Below are 23,074 nucleotides of genomic sequence, written 5' to 3' on the forward strand. Positions count from 1 at the left end.
ACGCTCACTGAAATGCTAGCTGATGATTGTGTCAATGATATAAAGTCAAATTCCCTTTCTTAACCTCAGGTGTGGATAAATTACAGGTTAGAAACTTCTTTTCATAATAAAAAGATGTAGTATTATCACCTATCTTACAGGTATCAGCCGTGAAAAGCCGGCAATTATCGACTACCTGTAGTGGCCTTATTAATTATGACTCTTGTCTGTTGGAAGCAAGGAGGAAGTCAGGTGACAAAGTCCTTACAGGGAGACGGCAAAACACTACTGATGATGAGAGAGTGGAGACACTCAACTCCCTAATCACAAATAACTGCAGGACCAGTCTGTATTGCTTTTGTACTCCTCCACTCTTTCTCAGCCTCTTTCTCTCTCCCTCCCTCCCTCTCTCTCTCTCTCTCTCTCTCTTTCTCTCTGTCTGTCTGTCTCTCAGTGGGATTCCTGGGAAGAAGTGTGGAACTATCATCTTCACAGCTGAGGAGCTCAGTAACTGCCGGGTTAGTATCAGATCATGCTCAGGATCCTGTGTTTCTCTAGGCTTACACACACACACACACACACACACACACACACACACACACACATAGTGTGAGGTCACACATTAAGCACTACAGTCTGAATTCATGACAGTGACGTTGTGTGTGTCCATTTTTAACTTGAATTTAAATGACCGCACCAACTTTTGTCATCTGCATCAAGTGGAGGGAAAGTAAATTTGTACTTTTTCTGTGACGCTGAATTATTTATCCAGTCTTATAGTTCCCTTTTCCTGCCACAGTGGGTAAATAATTAGACACTCCAATCAAAGAGAGAAGCACATGCAGGCCACACACAAATATGCTAACCGTGGTATGCACGATTACGTGCAAACACATGCAATTACATCCATGCTACTAATGATTTGAATACAGAGGGAGAAGTTTAATGTAATGCACACACACAGTGAAGTTCACCCTGCTTTAGGTTAAAGTCAGACTGCAGGCCATACCGGTGATGATGGTATACTATAGACCTTGAGGTCTTCATAACACAAAGTTTACATTCACATTTATTAGCTCTGCTTCAAGTGGCCTGTCTCTGGAGAAACATCCCTGGTTAGTTTCATGGATGATATATCAGTTCTGTTGAAGCTTTTAAGATTAATGACTCACCAGTTTGTCTTTACAGATGTCTCAGATTAATCAGAGGGATCATTTCACTCTTCTGTACCTGGACCATACAATTCAATCAATCAATCAATCAATCAAAATGTATTTATAAAGCACATTTAAAAACAACAACAGCTGACCAAAGACAAAAAAACACAAAGACCAGTTAAGACAGACACAAGGACAGACAGAGGCCACTCTCATACTGAATTAAAAGCCAAAGAATAAAAATGAGATTTGAGGCGAGATTTAAAAACAGGCAGTGTGCACTCTGACAAGCCAGACATTAAATATGTGTTCACAGAAAAAACTTTAGTTCTAAGAAACTGAAAGGCTCCAGTTGAACAGTGAAACTCTGACTGCATGTTAAACAGAAGAATATTGATCATAAGGCCTGACACCTTTTGAAATTCTTTAAACTGCTATGAATATACCACTGCAGAGTGTACTCAGTAGAAAGCAATCTCCGCCAGACTTACAGATGGCAAAGATAACAATAACAGGGATTTATTCATCTCGTATTGTACCTGACTTGTTGTGGATGATGACATATCAGGTTTGGAATTAATCTAGAGATGCTCCAGTTCAAGATGAAACCAAACTATTCCATGAGTGTTAATTCTTAAGCGATGGCAAAGCTACTGATTACTTGAAATGCTTTTTGCTGTATTGCATATCATATATGGCGAGTACTGCTGAAAAGACAAAATTCTAAGCTTTACAATAAAGAATCTTATCAATATTTATTTGAATTGCCAACACAATCTGCTTTCCAGGTATTGAAATTTGGCACTGTTTGTTTAAACATGACTGGGTCCTCTGCAGAGACGTGGATTTGAGTCATTGTGATGACTTGCAACTTGCTGCGATGGGAAAAAAAAATGACTTGAGACCCAACTTTGAGTTGGAAGTTAAAGACTTGTGACCTGACTTGACTTTGAGACATGATGACACGAATGACTGTGTGTATTGGATGTTTTCCGTTTTCAGCATTTCATTCTTTAAAAGTGATGGGAGGGAATAGTTTTTGATTGAGACAAAGTTAGTAAAGCTTTATAAAATTTTTAGTTTGTTTATATTTATTTCACTGAAAAAATACACAAATCCAATTCAGCAAGTGACCCTATAGGGACTGAAGCAGTGGTTGATCGTTGCAGCCCCCACTGGCGGGAAACAGGTGTTTTCTATGGCTGAGGTGAAATGAAAGAAACATGAGTGAAGTATTCTGTTCACTTACACCAAACTACTGAAGCGTGTAAAGTCTAAACAGATGATCCTTTTTTTTCACTTTGTTCCTTTCTGCATATTCACATGATGATGTGGAAACCTTAATTTCGAGGTCACAAACAAAATCACTGCACCCCTGTGTCTATTTTTCAGTGTTTTCACATAATCACAGTTTGTTTTTATGGGTAAGACTGAAGTAAACCACACTCTGAAAAATGAAGGTGAGGTTTTAAAAATAATCTGTTGTTGTTCTCTCAGGACATAGCCACCATGCAGCTGTGTGCCAACAAGCTGGATAAAAAGGATTTCTTCGGAAAGTCTGACCCTTTCCTTGTCTTCTACCGGAGCAACGAGGATGGGACGTAAGTGTGTGTGTTTGTTAAATGACTGTATATCATGTGTTGTTCAGTCCATCTGTTAGTCCTTCAGCTGAGGCGAGTGTGCCGCTCCTCTGTCGTAACTCTTCCCTTGTTCTCTGTTTTTCTGTTGGATCCAGTCCCATGAGGAGTTACAAAGCTTCCTGCCCGTCACATGGAAGACGGGCTAATAGATTTTCTTGACACTGAGACAGAAAGTTCTAATCTGTACTCAGTGTAGCCTTCAATATTTCAGACGTACAGTTCAGGATCAAAACCCCTCTGCGAGCCTGTTCTGTTTCTGCTGTCTTATGCTGAAGATTTCATTCAGTTGAGCTGTATTTCAAAGGGCTGTCTGCATGTCTGAATGAGCTACCTTTGAATCCTCACCCAGGGAACAAAAGATATTTGACACAGAGGAGAACATCACATATTACATACTACAGGAAGTGGAAATCAAACCACTGTAAGAACCTTTCTGTCACATTTCCTGTCCACTCTTTCTCCAATTACCCTGTATCTTTTTGAACAAATGTTTTTTGGAATTGTTATCCTCACCATGTTGAGCTGTCTCTTCCAGGTTCACCATCTGCCACAAGACGGAGGTGATCAAAAACAATCTGAACCCTGTTTGGCAGTCGTTTACCATCCCTGTTCGAGCACTCTGTAATGGAGACTATGACAGGTGAGGGCACAGCACAGGATCAGAGGTTAGATGTTATTATGATCCACCAATCCCTGAGGAGTTGCTGCCTGCTAGCAGGTGATAAATGAGCTTATCTTCATCGTTTTAAACACTTCACGTCTTCTTGATATAAATTGACTTTCACAATTAATTCAGAAAGAATTATGAGTAGGCATGGTGTCCAGAAGGGATGCAACAGTACAGTTTTCCCACAGTTCGGTATGCATCACAGTTTTTGGGTCACGGTAACGGTACGGTTTCGATATCTTAATATAAAACTACTCACACTAGCAAAGGCAATATTGCATGTAAAAATAATTTAAAGCAGATATAATCAAACCACAAACCTTATTATAAAAATTTCACACTTATCTTAATTGCCTTCCATAAAAAACTGCAGTATCCAATCAAGTTAAACAGAAAACTGTATTGTATTGTATTGTTTGCCTTTGTGTATTGAACCAAACAGGGCGTATTGAACGATTCGATAAAATATTGAATATTTTTGCATCCCTAATTTACACCAATAATTTCAATATTCAATTAATTTATCATTAACAACACAGGCTTGTCCAACAAAATGAAACTTGTATAGATGCTTGTGATGATGTTGAGGGCCCTAATAAAAATGTAGTATACTGCATATATTTTGAATTTTGACCCTTGTTTTAATGGTTAATGGTTCAGAGACGCTGAATGATATATATATAGAGATATATATATATATATATAAAAACATATGTTGCATTGTCACGCCTTTGCTAGGATCCCAGATACAGACACCAACTGGCAGAATTAAGCTGTTTATTAGAAGTTGTGAGGTGAGGGAAAGGGGGAGCGATGGGCTGGAGAGTGGGTCCAGGGGGAAGACAGCGGCTGGGGGGCTGGAGGTGATGGCTGGGGTGGCAGGCAGACTGGGAGTCAAGAGGACGGGCTGTTGGGCAGGCAGGAAGGCAGGCTGGCAGGAAGGCAGGCGGGGCAGGAACTGCAGCAGGGAAAGGCAGCAGTTAGAATAAGTACAAAAAACTTTCTATCAGAATTTTCTGAGGCTTGGCTTGGCTAGAACGCGACAAACCGTGTGGACTGAATGACGATCCGGCAGAGACTGACGGTTGAGGCAGGACTGAAGTGCCGACTGGGTGATGAGCTGATGGGAATCAGGTTGCTTGATTGCAGCAGCAGGGCAGGTGTGGAGTGGGAGGCAGGCAGGTCCAGGAGAGGTGACAGAGTGCAAGGGGGAGGGGGAAGGAGACATAGACATACAAACAGATAGAGCGACAAAACAAAACAGACCAACATGCAACACAAACTGTCAGGGCGCTGGCCTTGTGACATGCATAGAATTTAGAAATCATAAAGAAAAGGAAGAGTGCCCCTTTTGCAGGAAGCCAGTCAATTCAGGGAACTTGGGATCATTGTACTATGAAAAATTAAGGAACTCTGTAAAATGATCCAGAGAAAACATGTTTTACTGGTTCTAAGTCATAAACACATGAAAGACAAGAATTTAGATGAGAATTAGAAAAAGGATTACCTCTCAGGGCTTCCATATAGTACCACTTTGCATCTAACAATGTGACACAATATGTGCTTGCTGATGGTCTGTGTCCTAATTACCATTACGTTTTTGGCACCCCTGCCGTACATGAATTTACAGTGGCCCAGATGTTTCATCTTGCTGACACTTGGTATGATAAGTTAATTAATGCACTTCTAGTAATAATGGAATACAACTCCATGTTGTTTTCTCATTTATTTAAAAGTTTTAAATACATTTTTTAAACTCTTGGGATTAACTGTTCTTCTGGAAGAGTTTTGACTTTAGGATTTCATTGATGTATGGATATGAGTTGAGATAATTGTTATATTTGTCAATGCCCAAAGTCTCCAGAGTTCTTTATCCAAGCCACTATATCCATATATAAAACATATATAAAACATTATATATAAAACATATATAAATCCATATATAAAACATTCATCTGCTATTGGCAATACTTACAGAAGCCCTAAAGGGTCATGCATTCATACATTTTATTTCCTCCGTTTTCCCCTGATAACGAGTTAATTTCATTTGTTTTCTCGAAATCTCGAGTTATTATCTCGAAATAACAACTGCCGTTTTCCCGAAATAACGGGATAATTTTCTCGAGATAATGAAACTTTGTTTTCCCGAGATAACGATATAATTAATTCGAGATCTTGAGATGATGACTATGATATGATAGGCCTGAGATTATGGAGACGCCCAGGACCTCATAGCTTGCAGCTATGTAGTTAACAACGATGTCAGGCTCACTTAGATTGCGCCGCCGATATAGCTGAAGCGTTGCTACCCGTCTTTTTAGATTACGCACACTAATGTGTATATTATCTGTAATAGCAAGGCATAATGCTATTTCAGCCTGTGTCAGGCCTTGATTGAACAGATATGTGACGCGGTGATCGATATGCTCCTGCTCCTCTAACATTACTACACTGAATGATGTTTCCTGCTATATATACTATGCTATCGTTTTGTTTTCTCAAGATCTTGAATTAATTATATCGTTATCTCGGGAAAACAAAGTTTTGTTGTCTCGAGATCTCGAGAAAACAAATGAAATTATAGCTGCTGCGCAGCGATGGGTCGGGTTTGGGCTAGTTTTGGCAAATTTAGGCAATTCTGAGCAACAAACAGGAGAATAGGAAGACAAGACAGTTGACAACAATGTTCATTTTGGACCACTTGAGGCTTGAACCCACAATTTCTGGAACCAAAGACTGTCATCTATCACTCTGAGCTAATTGGCAAGTGGCAATACAACAGTGGCTTCACAAATTGAGTAAGCCATTCACTGTTGTCTAGGCAGATTTGAAACCACTGTAAAAAATTCAGTTATCAAGACAAAAATCTGAAAATACACATATTGCAGCATGGAGATGTTGGTCATTTTAAAAATGATTGATTTGCTCCATAAGTGAATACCTGATGTTTAGCTATGTCATTATTGCATTGACTCCAATTGTTCACATGAAAGAAAAATTTTAAATGCTGTGAAAAAATCCGTTTTTGAGGCTCAATTTTTGATAAATCAAAGGAGGAGAGAGGAAATAGGTTTAAGAAGTTTTACAATTTTTGAAAAAAAACTGAGTGATGTACTTCATAATTTTTAATAGGTTTAAATGTACAAACATTTCTTCAATATTGAGGCTACAGTTTGATGAAAGTTCTGAAGCTGTAGCAAGTATGGTTGATTTGTTATGAATTTTCAAAGTTTTGAACTTTAGACGCTTGCTGTAGCACCACCATCAGGACTATTGGCTTGGGTTTACAGCTGAGGTAATCTGGCATGAGACTGGACCTTTGTGCAAAATTTGGTTAGCTTTGGTCCATGGTCCAGTCCAAGCTATTTGTTTTTATTTAATTTAGAGGCTTGCTGTGATGCCACCATCAGGACAATTGTCTTGTGATTCATGTTGAGGACATCTGACATTTTGATCTGTCGTCATCATCATCATCATCATCGCTGGGTCTTGAACCCACAACCCCTGACACCAAGCACCAGCTCCTTACTCACTGAGCTAATTGGCTGGAAGAAAGAAATTCTGTTACCTGAACAAAAATCTGATAATACATAAATTGCATCTCGACAGCATGGAAATGTTGGTGATTTGTTTTTAACTTAAAGTGGTTTGCTTCATAAGAGAAAATCTGATGTTTAAAAATGCCACTCTTACATTGACTCCAGTTGTTCCCATGAGAGCAGAATTCAAAATGTTCTCAAAAATTTAGTTTTTGAGATAAAATTCTGATATTTGCTAAACTCCATCAACCATGACTCCAAAATAATCTCAATTTTTTTCAGGAAGATTGAAAATGTATTTAGCAAGAATTTGATAGTATATGTTTACAGTACTGTTTACAGTCAAACATTTTGATGCACTGTAGGCATAATTTTTGATAAATCAAAAATCAGAGAAACAGGTTTTGTGGAGGAAGGTCTGAAGATGCTCTCTAGCAAGTTTGGTGACAATTGAGCAAAAATTGTGGGAGGAGATTTATAAGTTTTACAGGTTTTGAAAAGAAATGGACTAAAGTTTCAGCAGTATTGGGGCTACAGTTTGGTGAAAGTTTCAAAACTGTAGCATGACTGTTGATTTTGTAGGTATTTTTAAAGTTTTTAAATTTAAAATGCTTATTGTGCCCCCCCCCCAAGGAGGAATATTGACATGTCCTTGGAATTAAGTAAATCTGGCATGGGGCCGGACATTTCTGTAAAGTTTGGTGAGTTTTCGCCCTTGGGAAGTATGACTTCCTCGGAAGAAGAAGAAGAAAGAATTCCTAGGAATACAATAGTGTCCTGGCAGCTTAGCTGCCCGGACCCTAATTAACTCGTTATCACAGGAAAATGGAGGAAATAAAATGTATGAATGCATGGCCCTTTAGGGCTTCCGTAAATACTGACTTCTAAAGATTTTTTTTATTTGGTATGACAACAGTAAAATAAATAATATAAATTATGTAATGAGCGGGCCTGCTGAAGATGGGGTTGCACTCTGTGGTGGTCAGAATAATGCCAGCAGTCGGCCGTGCTCTCAGTCTCAGGCCAGCGCTGGTGTTATTGAGACCAACATGGAGGCAATGCAACAAGAATCTCACAGACATCTAAATAATTGTACGACATGGACAATAAACCATTAACTTGGATCAATTTGGGGCTGATGGGGCTGAATTTTTACATAAAAATTCAACCCCAATACAGTTGACATGAGTGGGGAAATTAACTATAGATAGAAGTGTCTGTTATGTTTTAAGGTTATACTAAACGAGGACCCAAATGCAGACACACAGGTGAGGCAGGATTGGGGAAAACAGAAGACGAGCTTTAATTAAATAAAGCTGAATGATACAAAAATGAGGAATACAGAAAAACGAGAACTGGGAACAAAAACAAAGTAGCAACAAAAAGCTAACACAAAGTGCAAACAAAAGCAAAGTACAAATCAAAAGAGAAACAAGAAACCAAAACCAGAAACATACCAAACGAGGGGACACTGGAGGAAACACTGGAGAGCTTCAAGGACGAAGACAGACCAGGAAGGAGGATGACGGATGAAGACGGACACAGGCTAACACAGGCTAAGTCGGGTGAAGTCGGAACGACATGGAAGGGCACGGAAACATGAATGGGACATCACGGACGGGAAACAAAGTAACACGGAACGAACTGACGAAGATATGAGGGAGAACAAAGACTATATACAGACACACTAATGACGGGATGAACAGGTGGAGAGAGGAGGGACATGTCGGGGGGAGACCAGGAGGTCAGGTAGGGGTCAAACTAGCAGTAGCAGCTACAGGTAAACAAGCCGGCTGTCGCGGGTGCGCGCGCAGCTCAGCGATGACATCTTCCAGGTCAGAGGTAGTAGGTCAACCTACAGACCCCAGATGTTGATAACAGACAAGCCCGGACTCAGAGGGGAATAGCACCAGCGTATCGTAACAAAATATTGGTGAAATGAACTAGTTTTGTGGCAGATAATGCTCATAGAGGCTGCGCTTCGGTGCCCGGATCACTCGCATTATATGGATATACGCGGCGCTCCACTGGATCTAATTTCGTCCGAACAAAAATGACACCAAAGTTAAAAAACGGTAGTTATCCTTTACAAAGTGGGATTAAAATTGTGTCTTTGGTTAGGGGATATATGCATTCTATGCAAAATCTTAAATTGTATTGACTTGGTACGATTACATACTGAAATTGATCTTGCATAGGTTCATCTTCCCACTCAGTATCATTAATTGTAACATAAAGTTCCTTCTCCCATTTTTCTCTAAGCTCTTGTAAAGTCACAGGTGGAACAGCATGCATAGCTCTGTAGAGTAGACTGATAGACATTCTCCCAACTGTTCCAAACAGCACTTTCTCAAGGGGAGATACGTCAGTGTTACCAATTAGGGTTGTGCTGTGCACTATATAATGTCTTATTTGTAAGTAACGAAAGAACTCATGTCTGGGGATATTGTATTTCTCAACTATCTGACCAAATGACATTAATGAATAATCAGAAAATAAATCTTTCGATACATTAATGCCAGAGTTACCCCACCATCTAAAGCCACTGTCAAGTAGCCCTGGCTGGAAATCTGGATTGTTAAGAATAGGAGTGAAAACTGATGTTAGTTTTGACCTCCCCTCAAGTCTACGCAGGGCCGGCTCTAGCCCATTTGGTGCCCTAGGCGAGATTACTCCCCGCCCCCAACAACAATGAACTTTCAAGTCACTCTTTCCAGCATGTGTTTCAACTAAATTTCAACTAAATTCTACACACCTGGACTTCCTTGCAGCAAAGGCATCTATTGTGTCATTAAATGACAAGTGCCTAGACACCTATTAATCCTTCAGTAAGGTCACACAGTGATTTACAAATAACAGCACATCAGGCAATAAACACATCTGAAGCATAAATTATGAATAACCATAGTATTGTTCAGTAATGTGACTGCAGCTGTAACATGCAATTACATAACTCACCTGCTTCAAGCTGACCTTCAGAGAAGGGTGGTGTGGTTGATGTGGTAGCGCTGCTGCTGCATGATGCCTGACTTGTAGCTGTATTCAAACATAGAGTACATCCATACTGTTAAGTTTGTTGTGTCATTCTACTTCATTTAATAAATTAATTAATAAGGTTTGATATAAAGTAGGTACTGTACAAATAAACTTTATTTTATTTGCTTAAAACCTAAATGTACTCTAATTGCTAACAAGCTTGTGCCATTCAGTCACAACAACAACAGCAACAATAATTGTAAAATTTGGTAAGTCTAAGCCTCCTTCAGAACTTGGCAGTTCTAAAGTAGCCATCTTTAGCTGTGGTTTGGGTTTGCTCCATATAAAAGAACTAAGCCAGCCATTTAGTTTTTTCCACAGCCCCATTAGAAAATAAAACAGGGATCATTTGGATATGGTAAAGTACTCTAGGCAATATGTTCATCTTAATTAGGGCTATACGTCCTAGCCAGGAGACAGGCAAAGAACTCCAACGCTCCAAATCCTGCCTCACTTTCTCAAACAAGGGAACAAAGTTAGCTTTATACATTTGCTTAAATGTAGGGGTTATGAATATACCTGAATAGGTAAAGCCCACTGGAGACCACTTAAAGGGGAAAAAGGGCAGTGCTTTAGGTACTGAATTTAGACTCCCAAGTGGCATGGCCTCTGATTTTGTCAAATTAATTTTGTAACCAGAAAATTCGCTAAATAAATCAATATTAAGTAACGCAGGTATTGATGTATCTGGACTTGAAATATAAATTAGGAAATCATCTGCATAAAGGCTTATCTTATGATGTACCCCGTCAATTTGCAAGCCTTGTATTGAGGGGGCTGTTCTTATGGCCTCTGCCAATGGTTCAATAACCACGGCAAACAAGAGGGGAGATAAGGGACACCCCTGCCTTGTTCCTCTATGTACAGGGAAGCTGTCTGATCTGAGCCCATTAGCCATAATGGCAGCTTGAGGATTACTATACAGGACATTGACCCATCTAATATAATATCCCCTAGACCAAATGTATTCAAACAGTAAAATAGATATAACCATTCAACTCGGTCAAAGGCTTTCTCTGCATCCAGAGAAAGCACTAGACCATCACCTTGAGTATGCTGGAAAACCTGAATGATATTTAGAAGACGACTGACATTGTTACAAGAGTTCCGCCCCTTTATGAAACCAGTTTGATCCTGTATCCTGCGTGTAGCCAGAATTTTTGCCAGGATCCTCCGGTCTACATTAAGAAGGGATATGGGCCTGTAAGATGCACAGGACTCTGGGCATTTCCCTTTTTTGAGAAGAACAGAGATATTCGCTTCTCTCAGAGACTGGGGTAACTCATTATTTGAGAATGCATCATTAAACAGTCTGACTAAAGGGTCTACTAACAGGCCTGAAAACTCCATTCTGTAGATTTCTTATGGCATTAACCACATCTTCTCTGGAAATAGGGGAATTAAGAACAAGTTTATGTTCTGGCGGTATAGTGGGTAAGCTGAGTTGGGCAAAGAACCTATCCATTAACTCAGACGCATCATTTGGCTGTTCAGAAGTATAAAGATTATGATAGAACATCTTAAATGTGTAATTTATAAGCTTGTTGTGATATACACAGTTGCCCTGAGTATCACAAAGGGCTGCAGTGGTTTGTGACTCTGCTCGTTTTTTTTGTAAGGTATGCCAGGTATTTCCCAGGCTTATCTCCATGTGCGTAGAATTTCTGTCTAACAAATCTAAGTTTGGACTCCTCATTTTAAGATTAATAGATTAAAAGATTGTCTAAGGTCATTCTGGCTGCAGATATTTCTTTCAGAATAGTGTGAGATGGGGACTGAAAAGAGGCGCTTTCTTTAGCCTTAAGCTCATCCATTAACACATTTTGCTTTTCTCTTTTTTGCCTTTTTTTACTGGCTGAAAGAAATGATCAGCCCTCTAGCATATGCTTTAGCAGTTTCCCACAGTAGAGCAGGGTTATCTGTGGATTAAGTGTTAATGGAGATAAAGTCTCTGAATTCAGTGGTAAAATAAGTAGCAAAAGTTTTATCTTTCAAAATAGATGTGTTCAGCCTCCAATATTTAACTCCACTATTTATACCCTTGAGGGAGAGGTCCAGTATAACATTGGCATGGTCAGAAATCAAAATACTGCCAATAGAGCAAGTCAAAACTCGAGGGAACTAGAGAAAGCCCTGACAAGAAAAACTAATCAATCCTACTGTGACAACCATGAGGTACAGAAATAAAAGTGTAAGCTTTTTCTGCAGTGTGAATCGTTCTCCAAACATCAGCAAGTCCTAATTCTTCACATATAGAACTTAGTGCTTTGGCTTGCGGAGAAAGAGGCATAGCCTTAGAGGGTAATCTATTAATAAGTGGGTTTAGTATGCAGTTAAAGTCTCCACCCATAATAGCAATATCTGACTGAATCTCAGATAAATCTAAGAATACCTTTGTTATAAAGTCAGAGGGGTGTGCAGGAGGGTAGTACAAATTCAGAATAGAGATAACTATACCTTGTAAGACACCCTTAACAATAGCATATCTACCATTTTTATCTTTATTACAGTCCAACATTGAAAACTGCAAATTTTTTCTCACTAATATAGCCACTCCTCTACTTCTTGAGGTGAACAAGGAAAAGAACACTTGATTAACAACTTCCCGTTGCAATTTAAGATGTTCCTTGTCATCCAAATGTGTTTCTTGCAAAAGAGCAATATCAATGTTCTTTTTTCAAAAAAGATAGCACTTTCCTCCTTTTAACAGGATTCTGAACCCCTTTTATATTCCATGTACATAGAACTTATCACTTGCCATATTGCCTAACTTAACCTTTTATGCAGAGGGAGCATCTTGACATGAATCCCAAACACATGATACCATACATGCATACACTGAGCCAAAAGAAAAACAAAACAAAAGTAGTAGTGTGAACAAGAACTATAATACAGAAAAAACAAATGAAACCCAAAAGCTCGAGGGGGTTGTCCCTGCCACTTAATCTGCAGGGAATTCCTAACTTCTTCTATAGCAAGCCAAAAGAACTTGTCATCCAATCTTCCTTCCTAAACAACAGTAGACCTATCATTAAGCCACACCACTCTGTGGCGTTAGCTTCAGCACTCGCAAAAGGAGAGGAAAAAAAAAAACATACACTTCAGCCTACTCGCAGCGGCTATAGTGTGCTGCACAAATAAGATATATAGCGTCTACATAACAGTCAAACAGGAGGTATTCACATACCGTATGTAACTTATCAGCATCTGAGTCCGGTCCATGTCAGTCTGACGTACCTTTGCGTCCTTGTTCTAATGACTGTACCAGCAACTCGGCGTCCTCTGGTGAATCAAATCTTCTCTGCTTTCCATCCACCGTCACCCTTAGAGTAGCCGGATAGAGCAAAGCATAATCCATGTTCATTTTCTTTAGTCGGGTCCTGGTGTCGTCAAACGTTTTACACCTTCGAAACACTTCAGCTGAGTAGTCGTTGAAGAAGGAGACTTTGGGTTCTCTGGGTGAGGAGTCATCTTGATCAGATCCGCGAGAGCCAAGCCAACGCGCTTCCTCCATTGCTCGTTGTTTGTCCGGAAAGTTGTGAAACCTCAGTATCAATGATCTTGGATGCTGGTTTGGGCCGGGTTTCGGTGCCAAGGATCTATGAGCCCGGTCGAGCCATAGTCGGACGTCCTCCGTAGTCATCTGGAGATACTCAGGGACCCACTTTTCTAAAAACGTAACAGGATTTCACCCTTCTGTGTTCTCCGGTAAGCCAATCACACGCACATTACATCTGCGCCCTCCAAGGATGTAGCCGCCTCTTCAACATCAGCAATTCGCTCTTCAGCTTCAACTATACGTGTGGCAACTGCTTGTAAATGCGAGGTCTGTTCTTTAATGGCCCTCTAAGACCGTGGCAACTTTGGTGTCGATGACTTTAGTGAGGTTATCAGTTATCTTATCCAAAGCTTGAATAAGTCTTGGCTCCATTGCACTTGCGCTAGCATCTGTTAGCTCACCTCTATTACCAGGGCTCGAGGGAGAAGTGGACTTTGCAGGTCTTCTCGATGTTTTTTTTATACTGTCAGAAGTTTGCAAAAAATAACCGTCCAGGCTCTTGTTAGGGTACCTCCTGCTCAAAATTCCATACTTTTACTGCACAGACATGAATAATTAAGACATATACTGATAAATGCCACCGGAGCTGGCTTTCAGCGATGTTCACTCTACGAAGCCATCTTGCATATCATTTAATCTGCATCCTTTTTAACTGCTTTGCATTGGTTTCTGGTATATCCAGAAAAGTTTACTTTCTGACTTACTGCCCCTCTTTACATCTCGTCTCTGTGCTGCTGCTCTTTCTTACCCTCACTCTCTCTCCTCTCTATGAATCTCACCTCCCTCCAGGACAGTCAAGGTGGATGTCTATGACTGGGACAGAGATGGAAGGTAAATTCTCTTTATGTTTTTTTGTTCTCTTTTTCTTTATTCATTTTCAGCTCCAGGTAGAAACTTACACACCTTGTTCTGTCTCTGGGCAGTTTTTTCAGTCAAATTATTAGGTATTAGAACAGAAGCCACCCACCTGGCACACGCTGGATGATAAATCCAAAACAACGTGCAGGTGAGAGGGTGCAGCTGAGTGAGGTCACAGTGGGGTTCTCAGCCTGTCTGGTCTCGTGTTACTGTTGCAGGCCTGATCACTGGCTTACGTGATTGGCCACCACGGCATGTCTTTGTGATGCGTTTCTCAAAAAGTTAATTCCGTTTCAACTTTTTGCCGCATGGCCACTGTTTCTTTCAGCAGCCCCTGCAGTCCACACTATCACCACCTAAACACACTACCCATACTCAGAATGAATGGGATGACTGGTGTGTTTTCACCAACACCTGATTTGGTCTGAATAAGGCCTTAATAAGGACCAACATCCCCATACCTCTGGCCCCGACTCACATCGTTGAACATTCTGTCCACTGAACACAGAAAGACCAAACTGATATCAGCCATCAGTGAGAAAAAGAATAGGCCAAGCCAACACTGATTGCCACAGAAAATATCAAGTGAAGTCATCATCATTCATCCTAGATATTGTAGTCCAAGAGAGCTACTAGACCCATGTTTCTCTATAACTACCCTTATTGATCTCAGTATCAGTGACAAATTATAACAGAAAGCATGGACAACACACTACCAAAGTCAGTCTAATTAGTTGTATGCAAGCAGCCTAATGTACAGCCTGGATAGAAATGCCACCTGAAAGTCACATTACAAAAGTCCATTTAGCCACCGGGTTGTTGCACACCTCACCATACTAGTCTTCCAAAATACAGGCCACAGACTATGTAGTCAAAATGTTTCAAGGGGCGACTGTGGCTCAAGGGTAGAGCCAGCGTCTTGGTATGGGAAGGTTGCTAGTTTGATTCCCGTAGTCTGCATGTCGAAGTGGTCAAGATACTGAACTCCAAACCACTCCTGATGTGCTGGTCAGCACCTTGCATGGCAGCCACGGCAGGTGTACAAAGTGTCTGCTAAATGGCCTAAAATGTCATAACGTCATGTTACTCAAAACACCTTCCTATTCTGCAATCACACCAACAGCAAAGCAATGTGTAAATACTAAGTGAACCACTTTAAAATACAATGTGTATGTTGAGGAGGGATGTGAGGAGATAGGAGACATCTCAAGTGCAGAATTATCATAATTAAAATCACAGTTATTAATTCCAGACTGTAAACCAAAATATACAATATTCTGGTTGTTGCTATAAAATCAACTAGCATCTTGACTTGGGTTCTGAAAAGTGAATTTATTGTTGCATTTAATAATTCCACTTCACCCTCCACAACTATAAAACAGTTCTCCCAGACAGCTACAGCAAGTAATTAATGCCATGTTGACTACGTGGAGAGGAAGGTCAAAGGCCAGGTTAACTTTCTTTTAACAACATTTAATTTTGACATAATTTTAAGGTTTAGCTGTATAATTTTTCAGTGGAATAATAATGAAGCTACTTCATAACCACTGAAGCAAGAACATCTCATTACAACTAAGTAGTCCTTTTAAGTCTATTACAGTATGTATAATGTAGGGGCACAATAGACACTATCTACATAATATAAAAGGAAGCGGAGGAGGGTGGACACAGTGATTACAGGATAGTGCATCATATCAACATGCATGACAACATTAGAAAACTGCATGAACAAACATCACAACATGCTCAGACGTCTTTTTTCCCTTCTAGTTCCTAAAACTTTGACTTCATATCATTGCTTTGTTTCTGTTTCTTCTCTTTCCCTTTGTTATTTTTCATCCTCCTTCTTCCCCTGCTGGGAGATGAACTCATTATTTCGCCTTGAGGATTCCCCTCTAAATACCAGCATACACAGGCAGAGCTGGTGTCAGGCACAGCTTCAGGTGATGATATATTGAGATGCAGAGACAATCTGAGGACATGGAGGGAGTTGATATTTACCAGTATGATGGTGCTGGAGGAGATTTTTCATGTTCAGATGAAAATGTGTTGAGCTCATGAAAACCGTCTTTACTTTCATTCTTGAAGCGCAGTCACGATGCACAGGGCAATAAGTAAAATTAAATGCTAATTCAAATGCTGTTTAATTATGAATTAGGCAGTCTACAGTTAGATTAATAGATGACCCTTGATATTATCTGAATAAATGAAGCGCAATAAATCAGCCCATTTATACATTTTTATTGTAGTTAAAAATAAATATTAGATGTATGAATATATGTATATCGGTGATCGTTTTTCACAAGGTCTGGATCTGCACCTGCCTCTCTCCACTAGAGCTGGCTGGATCTGAGCAGCATGTTTTTAACTTAAGTTGATGATTTTCAACTCGCAAATACGCAAAATTTGTGGAAAGGTGCGACTAGACGCAAAATTGTATCTATTCACATCTTTGCATTAACTTTGTATGTAATCTCTGTTGTGAAATTGTTTAATGTTGTTAAAAGCAAATTGTAATGCAGTGATATTGTGTCCTGTGTTAACAGGAAGTGACCCCTTTAAGGGTGCTTTTATTTTGAAGTGACCCCTTTAATGGCGCTTTTATTTTGAAGTGAGAGTTGTAATGAGTTTGCCTTTTCTGTAACGTAAGTCTAATAAGAGAAAATGTCCGCCTTTCTTTTTGTTAACTGCAGTATTTTTATCAGTAAAGTGTTAAGTTTCAACGTCTCATTCCCAACAGATCAAACACAGCAGCCTGGTAAGATGTCAATGCCGTAATAATAAATTACAAGACTGAGCATAGGTTTTTAAGCCAAGGTATGATCTTTTATCTAAACCTAACCAAGTATTCTTAGAGCCAGTCAAAAAAACAACAGTCCAAGTAATACATGTCATAATGTGTAAACTGCTTATTAGAAAGCTTTTTTTTTTCAAAAGTCTAACTATACATTTCGTATTATGCATTATTCCTAATTGGAACGCAGACCACTTAACATGCAAAACTGACATTGAGGGGTAGGTTGAGCGTCATAGTTTGAAGCTTAAGGCCGCTGACCAAGTTGACGTATTTGAGTGGGTGGGAGTGAGAACATGTTGAAATGCAGTGTAAATATGATGGTCTATGGTGTGGTTTATTGGATGAAGCAAATTTCTGATGTAGTTTTCCTCTGTCTTCTCTCTGTGTCTACTCCTGTCCAAATCAATCTGTCAGTCATGACTTTATCGGAGAGTTCACCACCAGCTACAGAGAATTGTCCAGAGGCCAAAGCCAGTTCAATGTCTATGAGGTAAAGTACAAGAATAGCAAAGAAAAAGTTGAACAACTTTGATCAACAAATATGATTTTTTCCAAAACTTTATTTTCCTGAAAGTGAAAAGGATTTTAAAAATGTAACAATGTTTTTGGAAAAGTGTTTTATATTATTCATTTAAGCAATGTTTCTTGTATTATAAATTCCAGCCCTCATCTTGGGACAATATATTTTACATGTCCACCAACAATAGCTTTGGCTTGCAATGAATGACTACACGTTTCTGCACAGCTTAGTTCGAAAACTAATTCTTGTTTCCTGTCTCTCGGTCAAGGTTTTGAATCCAAAAAAGAAAGGCAAGAAGAAGAAATACGTCAACTCAGGGACGGTAAGACCTGTTGGAGTGTCTTTTATCAGCAGCAGTCACATGTTTCATGGACATAAGTCATAGCAAAGACAGTCTCTGGTCATATCAGCAGTGACATGTCAGATGGTATTCGGCGTCAGCCTCCATTTGATCAATCTCTGCCTTCTTGTTTTTCCTTTCACTTTCTCTCCATCTTCAAGGTGACTCTGCTGTCTTTCAAAGTGGAGTCAGAATACACATTTGTTGACTTCATCAGAGGAGGGTAAGAGCCCCATCTCTATAATATATGTGACTATGGGAAGCAATTAAAGGACTATGCTGGGATTTTGGGGTGTTTTAAGGCCTGGTCACAGAAAGTAGAACTCTGTAATAAATATGGGTGTCCTTGTGAAATATTTGGCCCTAGATTATTCATAACTACTCATGGTGAACTAGTTGGTTAAAGCAACACTAGGTAGTTTGGACTCATTACTACCACCAGCTGGTTGAGAAGCGCAATTATCTGTTACCAGTGTCGTAAATACTGTCGCTGTATGAGCATCCCTGGGGAAAATGAATACATGTGAATTTGTTGACGGAGCCGGCGAATCACAAAATCGCCTGAAAAAACCTCACTCGAGTGCCAACAACAAGCTAGATTCAGAGATGGCAGTTGGTAGTTTGTTAGCATATAGGCTACACAGCACATTAGCATGCTAGAATTATTCTCATACCGAGTTGGTTATAATGATTGCACCGTCTAAGTTACTTCCAAAACACGACGCTTGGGCGTGAATGTGTTTAGTAATGTCTGGAAATATAACTATGTTTTCGGGAACTACAACCAACTCGGTACCACAACAGTAAGTAGCATGCTAACGTTACCGATAACAACAATAGCCTAACGTTACCTCCCGACCACACTGTTCAACAATTACGTTGATTATCTACATGAACTAAGGAATCTGCAACTATACAAGACAAGACGTTCATAGTGTCAACTATCAACTCAAAGTAAAAGTCGGTAAGATAATAAATATGTATATATGTAATATATGACTTACAAATCCAGTAGCATCAGTCTTGAATACCCGCTCTGGGAAGTAAAACAGTGAGTGCGGTTTCTGCCGGCGCGACCCCCCTCAAGCTGCAGAGATCCTATTCATCCTATTAACCATTTTTCTACCACTTAACTGAGTTTAGAAACAGTATTTTATGGTCGTAAAACTACCTTGTGTTGCTTTAACTGCTATAGCTGTGAACCAAGAGCTAATGGTTAACACACTAGCTGGCTGGGCTAGCACTACTCAGACCCAATAGATGCCAGAGCTTGTCTCAATTTTCTCTCTACCATTCTGTTTACTCACCCTGTCATTTTGTTCACCATTGTAAGCTACACATTTTCACTGTTTTTGTTAAATAAAAAGTTATTGAAGAGGAGAAATAAAGCTATCCAAGCTAACAAGCTTGCCAATGTGAAACCTGTTAGCTTATTAGCTTATTTTGGTCACTGATGGGACCATTAAAATTGACTATTCAAAAGTTTCATTTGTAGCATATGTGACGGAGTGGTTCAATCAGTTGCCATGACAACGCCACCCAGGGGAATTTCACCCCCGGGAAATTATTGAGAGGAGGTTACTATTTTACTATAGAGTTTTCACTTGATATTAGCACGCAGGACACAGGTTCGATAAAAGATTTCACACAGAGGAGGAAGATAAAAAAGGGCAATAAGCCATCAGTCAGCCGAGTCTGGTGCCAGCTGATACAGCCGGGCAGACCACGCCAACTCGCCAGGAGGACCGGACGCCAACCAACCCAGGCTCCAAGCGGGGCGATCTGTCCCTCCGCACCAACAGCCAACTGCACACACACAAACACCGGTGTCACCAGTGCGCACACGGCGCCAATTGCGCACTGGAATGGAGAAAGTATACAGGCAGAGTGCATTACCTCGAGACAACCGTGAAGAGCGTTGGCGGCCGCGTTATCGTGCCGCACGGACTGCTCCGCCACGCCAGGCTGCAGCCACCACCACAGGGATCATTCAGCAGAGAGGAAGAGAGAGGAAGAGGTGTGGTCAGGCACCTGCCTATATAGGTGCACATGGTGCCGCCCAGCGCACAGCACAGCGAGACCCCAGCGCAGTGCCGTACAGAGGCATGGCGGGCCACTACATCTTACGGCCACACATAGACTCCTTTCTTAATACTTTCTATAAACCACTTAAGTGAACTACATCATCCACCTCAATATACATCAACAACAGCAACACGCCACCAACTTGGCACAACTGCAATTATGTGAAAGGAGAGTTGGTCAGTTCTGTGAGCTGATAATATACAGGACCAGCTCTACAATGTTTAAGTTATGGGTTTTGGTCAGCGTTCAACAAGATGACATCCGACTGTTGGCTGTGTAATCTGAATAACATATTTTAACAGTTTTATATTTGAATAGTTTTTTATTATCTTTGAAATTGACAAACGTCATATGTGTGATTCATGGCACAGTTCCATTAGGGTCAATAAATTTGGTGCCTCTCTCCATTCACTACCATTCATATTTATTCTGAAACAAGGTCCCATGTTGGTTTACTTTAAGGGTGTGACTTCACATCTCTACACTAGCTTGTGTATTTGCAAGTTCACCAAAGTGAAACTTTAGGGGGAAAAAAATGCAGATTTACATAATCCTACAAATGATAATTTATACAGCATATTTATTGCCAATCGCAATAGTCACACTATACTTGAACTTTTGACTCAATAGCTAGTGGGTACCGTATTCATAAATTCATCATAGCCTTTTCTAATTGTTCTCTGATGTCCTCTGTGATGTAAATTGCATGTAATTTTATACTGTGCTCAAATAAAATGAAACCAATGTTAGCCTGCAAGGCCAGAATCCCTTTTACAAATCTGAAATACCTTTGTTTTTCTAAAGCGTGTAAGGAATACAGCATGGGATCTGGAGTGATATAAAAAAAAAAGAGACACTTGAGCACAAGTCTGACTTGAATATTAGCACAATACAGTGTCTGTCAACACTTGAATTTGTAGGTTTTGATGCCATTGAGGAGTTTCTTAGTGTAGCCTGAACAGCTGTAAATGTGCTCCCATCTGGAGATACTGGCACATTCCTAACATCTACGTTTCAAATGGTATTGATGTGCTCAATCTCTCACCAGGACACAACTCAATTTCACTGTGGCCATAGACTTCACAGCGTCCAACGGTAGGACCCAGTTACATCTTTGTGCATGCAGGAAATGTCCACACATCTGTTGTTCTGTGAAAATGTTTTACCTACTCCATCCATCCATCCATCCACCCCAGTGTTATTGTACAGGAGGCTGTGATGTAGAACAGATAAAGCTGTTTTAGGTTTAGAGAGTTTAAGCCTCAGAGAAACAGAGTGACTGGACATTTGAATCATTATTATTTTGCCACACTAAATTATTTGAATCTTCATATCCACTAAGTGAAAGTATTGATACTGTCAAAAAATAATGAAATTACTACAATGTGATTGATTTCAATTGTAGAGGTCACACATAATGAACTGACAGATACTTGATATTAAGTGGTAGTCTGAGGCTGAAGTACAGGTCAAGAAGCATATTTTGATACACATATACATATATATACAGTTTTTGTATCAAATTGCAACATGCCTTTTGTAATCCCTCTATAATATGAGGTGTGTGTGTGTGTGTGTGTGTGTGTGTGTGTGTGTGTGTGTGTGTGTGTGTGTTTGGGTGTGGTGCTTTCTCTCCAGGTAACCCATCCCAGCCCACCTCACTGCACTACATGAGTCCGTACCAGATGAATGCGTATGCCATGGCACTGAAGGCCGTGGGGGAGATTATCCAGGACTATGACAGTGACAAACTCTTTCCAGCATACGGCTTTGGAGCTAAACTTCCCCCGGACGGAAAGATCTCCCATGCCTTCCCACTGGTAAGAGACACTGATGTAAAAACACTTGACAGAGAAAGGGTAGTTTTGTGGCAATATGCACTCCTAAAGCTCAAGTTTTCTGATTTCAGGTGGCCAGTGGAACACATACTTCTTTGTCACAAAAAACATTCATGAAGTTTGGTTCAGTGATGAATTTATTATAGTCTTCTGAAAATGTGACCAAATCTGCTGGATCAAAAATATACATACAGTAATTCTAATATTTGGTTGAATGTCCCTTGGTCATTTTCACCTCAATAAGGTGTGTTTGATAGCCATCCACAAGCTTCTGGTCATCCTCTGGCTGAATTTTTAACCACTCCTCTTGACAGAATCCGTTCAATTAAGCTTGTTGACTTCCTGGCACAGACTTGTTTCTTTAGCACAGTCCACATGTTCACGATGGGGTTCAAGTCAGGACTTTGTGAAGGCCATTCCAAAACCTCAATTCTAGCCTGATTCAGTCGTTCCTTTACCCCTTTTGATGTGTTTGGGATCATTGTCTTGTTAGACACCCAAGTGCCCCCAAGACCCAATCTTCTGCTGACTATTTTAGGTGTTCCTAAAGAATTTGGAGATAATCCTCCTTCTTCATTATTCCATTTACTTTCTTTAGAGCACCAGATCCACTGGCAGCAAAACAGCCCCACAGCATAATACTACCAGCACCATTCTTGACAGTAGGTATGGTGTTGTTGGGGTTAAAGGCCTCACCCTCTCTCCTCCAAACATACTGCTGCTCATTGTGACCAAACAATTCAGTTCTTGTTTCATCTGACCACAGAGTTTTCCTCCAGAAGGTTTCTTCTTTGTCCATGTGATCTGCAGCAAACTTCAGTCGAGCTTTAAGGTGCTGCATCTGGATCGAGGGCTTCTCTCTTGCACAGCAGCCTCTCAGCTCATGTTGATGTAAAACACAATTGACTGTGGACACTGTCACCTGTCTTCCAGCAGCTTCTAATTCATTGCAGACCTGCTTTTAGGTGGTTTTTGGTTGACTCTTGACCATCCTTGACCAGTTTGTTCTCAGCAGTAGGTGATAGTTTGTGTTTTCTTCCTGATTGTGGCAGTGACACA

General features: G+C 40.2%; 1 protein-coding gene and 1 long non-coding RNA gene across 3 annotated transcripts in view; one reads left to right on the forward strand and one right to left on the reverse strand.

The window, feature by feature from the left end:
• Window positions 1-23,074, forward strand: part of LOC311255056 (copine-9-like) — a 345,151-nt gene that overhangs the window by 257,502 nt on the left and 64,575 nt on the right. Inside the window, exons 7-16 of one of the 2 annotated variants that reach the window (XM_084349210.1) lie at window positions 434-497; window positions 2,634-2,737; window positions 3,126-3,197; window positions 3,312-3,416; window positions 14,367-14,408; window positions 17,647-17,722; window positions 18,021-18,074; window positions 18,254-18,315; window positions 21,226-21,272; window positions 21,816-21,997. In XM_084349210.1, the coding sequence (XP_084205336.1) occupies window positions 434-497; window positions 2,634-2,737; window positions 3,126-3,197; window positions 3,312-3,416; window positions 14,367-14,408; window positions 17,647-17,722; window positions 18,021-18,074; window positions 18,254-18,315; window positions 21,226-21,272; window positions 21,816-21,997 (808 nt within the window). The remainder of the gene's footprint in view (window positions 1-433; window positions 498-2,633; window positions 2,738-3,125; window positions 3,198-3,311; window positions 3,417-14,366; window positions 14,409-17,646; window positions 17,723-18,020; window positions 18,075-18,253; window positions 18,316-21,225; window positions 21,273-21,815; window positions 21,998-23,074) is intronic. The other variant, XM_084349211.1, reaches the window with a different exon arrangement.
• On the reverse strand, window positions 4,191-10,019 carry LOC311255058. Its single transcript, XR_014622314.1, has 3 exons — window positions 9,941-10,019; window positions 4,492-4,581; window positions 4,191-4,401 (listed from the first exon to the last, which is right to left on the reverse strand). It is a non-coding gene; the product is annotated as an uncharacterized lncRNA (long non-coding RNA).

This window comes from Pagrus pagrus, assembly GCF_965226575.1.
Source record: "Pagrus pagrus genome assembly, chromosome: 3".
NCBI lineage: Eukaryota > Metazoa > Chordata > Actinopteri > Spariformes > Sparidae > Pagrus > Pagrus pagrus.